The 4,891-nt window shown below is 39.4% G+C and overlaps 1 protein-coding gene across 2 annotated transcripts; it reads left to right on the top strand.

Annotated features, from left to right (window-relative positions):
• The first annotated feature begins 6 nt into the window (after positions 1 to 6).
• LOC149389535 (trafficking protein particle complex II-specific subunit 130 homolog) lies at positions 7 to 4,619 on the top strand. 2 transcript variants are annotated; one of them, XM_089624178.1, is made up of 13 exons: positions 7 to 46; positions 179 to 269; positions 517 to 650; positions 810 to 1,020; positions 1,204 to 1,749; positions 1,838 to 2,050; positions 2,218 to 2,608; positions 2,727 to 2,817; positions 2,925 to 3,009; positions 3,262 to 3,451; positions 3,553 to 3,833; positions 3,944 to 4,034; positions 4,142 to 4,619. In XM_089624178.1, the coding sequence occupies exons 1-13, from the start codon at positions 24 to 26 to the stop codon at positions 4,315 to 4,317; spliced, it is 2,523 nt and encodes an 840-aa protein (XP_089480304.1). In that variant the 5' UTR covers positions 7 to 23; the 3' UTR covers positions 4,318 to 4,619. The 2 variants fall into 2 exon arrangements, with proteins under 2 accessions (XP_089480304.1, XP_089480305.1); XM_089624179.1 differs by lacking the exon at positions 7 to 46 and having other exon boundaries at positions 204 to 269; positions 815 to 1,020.
• The last annotated feature ends 272 nt before the right edge of the window (positions 4,620 to 4,891 follow it).

A 4,891-nucleotide genomic window follows, 5' to 3' on the forward strand; every position in this document is an offset into this window, starting at 1 on the left:
ATCTGATCGGGTATGGAGGAAACATGGAACGAAGTCCTGTCAACAGGTAACCAAATCAAATCTATTAAAAAGCTTAATATAGTAATTGTGTGACTTGTCAAACAGAAATAGGCCTTTATTTACTGTTTTTTTTTTATTTTCTAAATATTTGAGATACTAATTACAATTGTTTGAGCAGTGCGTCGCTTAGCATGTTACCTTGGCCAAAGCCTGCTGTTTGGCCCTTAGTTCCACCAGATGCTTCATCCAAGGTGCTGGCAAAAGAAAAGGTCAGTTATCAGTCTGTAATAAACATTCACTTAATTTAACCTTTAGACGAGCTCTTTGACAACCATCAGTTCTAGCCTGGATGTTGAGTGCTGATGGATTAATTGATACGTCAATATTAAAAACCATCAGTAACTTGACCGCATATTCATGTCATTGATATGTAGTTGTGAAAGAAGTAAGCCAATGAATTTCCTGAGTGTTAACTTGAACAGGATGAACCCCAACATTTTTTGTGTGTTTTTGTAGATGATTCTTCAAGAAACTCCAGCAGTCAAGCACCTTGGTGTTCAGAGAAAAGTGTTGCCTCTCGAACCTTCTCTCCTTCTTCGTGAAGCTAATCGACGAAGAGCTTCGCTTTCTGTTGGAAATGCGTTTGAGATGTATGACAGTCACCAGATCTTTTTATTTTTATTTTTATAACTATGGCCAAACGCTGGTGGGAGAATTCAGTGACGTATTTTAGTTATTTGAATGTTTACTTTCCAAACTCGTTAGGCATTGCCATGCTTGATTTGTGATGTTTCTATGCATTTTGGCAGATCAGGTTCAGACGCAACGTCAAAGATTTTCCCATCAAATAAATCAGAGTCAACTTCTATGACCCGTACGAACTCTTCACCAGGAATGGACAGTTCAGTTGATCGCCCGATGAGACTTGCAGAGATTTATGTTGCTTCAGAACATGCTTTGCAGAGTACAGTTTCCAATCCTGAGCTATGGGAGTCTTTCTCATCTGTAGATAAGTTTGAGGTATCAAAGATACAAGTCCTTCTGTGTAACTGTGTTTCAAAACTTTCTAATCATGCCATTACATTTTTAGTGTGAAAATTCCTTTCTTAGATCTGGGTTCTCTTAAAAGTGATTTGTAAATTTCAATACTGTTTTAGTTAAATTAATATGACTTTCTCTATTTTACTTTCATGTTTATGGCAGCAAAAATATATGGCATTAACAAAAGGCGCTGCAGACAACTATCACCGCTCCTGGTGGAAAAGACATGGAGTCGTTCTCGATGGGGAAATAGCCTCTGTCTGTTTTAGGCATGGAAACTTTGATCTAGCTGCAAAGTCCTACGAGAAGGTTTGTGCCCTTTACGCTGGTGAAGGATGGCAAGATCTATTAGCCGAAGTGCTGCCCAATTTAGCAGAGTGTCAAAAGATCCTCGACGACCAAGCTGGTTACTTATCGTCGTGCGTGAGATTGCTTTCACTGGATAAAAGCTTGTTTTTGACCAAGGAGCGCCAAGCTTTTCAGGCAGAGGTTATACGCCTTGCACACAGTGAAATGAAGCAACCCGTGCCTCTAGATGTATCATCGTTGATTACGTTCTCTGGAAACTCTGGGCCTCCGATTGAATTATGTGAAGGAGATCCCGGTATACTCACCGTGTCTGTCTGGAGTGGCTTTCCTGATGATATAACTCTTGACTCACTAAGTGTGACGCTGAACGCTACATTTAATGCCGATGAGGGTGTTAAGGTACTTTTGAAAAGAATCTAATTTTTGTTTTACTATGAGTCGATGATCACTGAATTCAAAGAGGCTAAAGTTTGTGTCACTATCACAGGCACTAAGGAGCTCTTCTGCTATTGTACTGAAACCTGGTCGTAATTCAATTACATTGGATTTACCCCCACAAAATCCAGGTTCCTATGTCGTGGGTGTTCTTACTGGGCAGATTGGTCACTTAAGATTCAGGTCTCATAGCTTTTCAAAGGGCGGGCCTGCAGATAGTGATGATTTCATGAGTTACGAAAGGCCTGCAAGAACTATCTTGAAGGTACACTCAACCCTAGTAATAACGAACCTATTTTTTTTTTTTTTTTTTTTTATCTTATTTTGTATTTGGCGTGAATTTCTCACTGAGTAGTTTCCCTTCTATTTTATTTTTATTATTTCCATATTTTGTGCATGTTTTTTTAAGTATCTGAGTGACCTCTCTTCTAGGTAAGCAAACCAAGACCTCTAGTTGACCTTGCCGCTGCAGTTTCGTCAGCTTTGCTTATAAATGAATCACAGTGGATTGGGATAATAGTTAGACCCATCAACTACTCCCTTAAAGGAGCTATATTGCACGTCGATACTGGTCCCGGCCTTGGAATCGAAAAGTCATGTGTCATTGAGATTGAGAATTATCTTGATACGTCAAGCGGTTCCAAAGACGTGGACACCAACGGTGCTTTGGAAAATGGTTCTTCGACTGATGGGAAAAAATTCGACCAGTTGACTCTCCATGATGGTATAATAGAGTTTCCGGCCTGGGCAAACGATATAACATCTATTTTATGGATCCCTGTCCATGCTGTAAGTGACAAGCTTGCTAGAGGATCTTCTGCGGGTATGAGATGATGATGAAAATCGTTTGAGGTTTTAGATTTCTGCATATTTATGCTGACATGAATATGCCCACATGTCTACGTGATGCATAATTTATTAGTTCTATTTTTGCTGAGCAGCTACACCACAGAGAACAAGCATTGTCGATGGAATGAGGACTATTGCCCTGAAACTTGAATTTGGAATATCTCATAACCAAAAATTTGACAAGCAAGTTTTCTGGCCACTTCCCAATTTTTTTTTTCTCTCATTACCAAACAAATTTTAGTGAGTTTTCATTATAAATTTGCTAATGACCATCTTGTTCTGATTCACAGGACTCTTGCTGTGCATTTTACTGATCCTTTCCACGTGAGCACACGAGTTGCAGATAAATGCAATGATGGTACCTTGGTTCTGCAGGTATTATTATGTTTTTGATCTTTTATAACACAAATTGTACCTCGGTGCAAGAAAAGAAAAAATCAATGAATAAAATTGTGATATGAACCAGTGAACATACAACCAGAGAACATTCAGGCAGATGAACATTCATCTGGTCTAAATTTTGGACTATATTTATTCCTGGGAGATTGCGCGTTTCAAACGATGCGTAAGACGTTTTAATGTGGACCACATGTTTATCCTAAGCGAAATCGACTGGTATTGCCACAGGTTATACTTCATTCTGAAGTTAAGGCAACATTGACAATCAACGATGCGTGGCTTGATCTTCAAGATGGGTTTGTTCATACCAGCCAAGGTGACGGAAGACCAGCTTCAGGCTTCTTTCCGCTTGTCGTTTCTCCGGGGTCCAGAGCCGGAATCTTGTTCAGTATATGCCTTGGGAAGACAAACGGCAAAGGTATGTTACACTAATGAAATTTTCTTCTTGTGCTTTTTTAAGTATGATTATATATCTAAGACGATCCTGGCAATCAACGAAACACTCCTTTTTCGATGCAGATGAAGCAGAGGCTCTACAATCTGAGAGCATACTCAACATAAGATATGGAATCTGTGGCAATCGAAGCGTTGGAGCTCATCCTCCGGTGGGTACAAGTGATTCCAAACAGGATATAGTTTTCCGAAGCGCTCTCGTATTGCAAAGGCCCATCCTCGACCCATGCTTGGCTGTGGGCTTTCTACCACTTCTGTCCGACAGCCTCAAAGTCGGGCAGCTTTTCACCATGAAATGGCGGGTCGAAAGGTTAAAAGATTTCAGGGAGGAGAAAGAAGCTTCAAATGTGAGTAGTCTCCCAGAGCAACAAACCCCATTTATAATAAAAGTGAAAAAAAAAAAGAAATTAGAATATTTTTTTAATTTCCCCATCTCTAATTTTCCGTGTGGTAACAGGACGAGGTGTTATACGAAATCAATGCAAATACCGAAATGTGGATGATTGCCGGGAGGAAAAGAGGCCATGTTTCGCTCTCACCAAAGCAAGGTTTGAATTAAGTCAGCCCTCTTGAAGACTTTTATTCTATTGTCACACGAATATGTTACCGAAATAGAAAATTTATGTTGCATCTTTACTTTTACGATCACGAACAGGTTCTAGGACAGAAATCTCGATTCTATGCGTGCCATTGGTGGCGGGTTATGTGCGACCACCTCAGCTCGACCTACCAAGCGTCGACGAGGCGAATATTAGTTGCAACCCGCCCGGGCCCCACCTCATCTGTGTCTTGCCTCCTGCTCTCAGCTCCTCATTTTGCATTCCCGCCTGATTTTGTTTTTGCTTTTAGCTCCTGGGTTTTCTTTTATTCTAATAGCAGAGCTATATATTTATTTATGGAATTGTTGGATCTGAAACACCAAGAAACTTGTAGATTTATGTTTAATCCTTCCAGCTAGTTCGCGTATTTTTGTTGAAGTGGGCCTGGTTAGCGGATATTAGGTTTTTTTAGTGTAAACACTACCAAATGCCATTTGAGACCTCGGTCCTTGTACAGCACTGTTATTCATACTTTTCTTGTATAACAAATGTTACAGAATTTTAATTATAATTTAAAATTTTTTATTTCTTTTATTTTTTTTATTTTCTCTTTTGCACCTTGCAATAGTTTTTCTCATCCTCGAACGGATAGGTTTTATGAATAATGAAATAATATTTGATGTAAAAGGTAAAATATAAGGAAGTTTAAAATGCTCTCTCATCTCTCCCTTTCTTCCTTTTTGTTTTTTTTTTTCCTTTTTATTTTCTAGCCATGGCTCGTGGACTTCTACATGACCATGGCTTCATCGAAGGATAACCTTTTTCTGGCTGATTTTTCCATAGAAGATAAACGATTCTCGGTGCCT

This window comes from Urtica dioica, chromosome 8, assembly GCF_054948205.1.
Source record: "Urtica dioica subsp. dioica isolate 48M chromosome 8, U.dioica_male_clone48M_v1_H2, whole genome shotgun sequence".
NCBI classification, from domain to species: domain Eukaryota; kingdom Viridiplantae; phylum Streptophyta; class Magnoliopsida; order Rosales; family Urticaceae; genus Urtica; species Urtica dioica.

What these genes read in the sequence shown, in the direction of transcription:
- LOC149389535 (XM_089624178.1), top strand. Translation starts at nt 24, where the DNA reads ATGGAACGAAGTCCTGTCAACAG. An exon ending in GAACGAAGTCCTGTCAACAG is followed by an intron (nt 47 to 178) that starts GTAACCAAATCA and finishes TTGTTTGAGCAG; the next exon opens with TGCGTCGCTTAGCATGTTAC. An exon ending in TGCTAGAGGATCTTCTGCGG is followed by an intron (nt 2,609 to 2,726) that starts GTATGAGATGAT and finishes TTTGCTGAGCAG; the next exon opens with CTACACCACAGAGAACAAGC.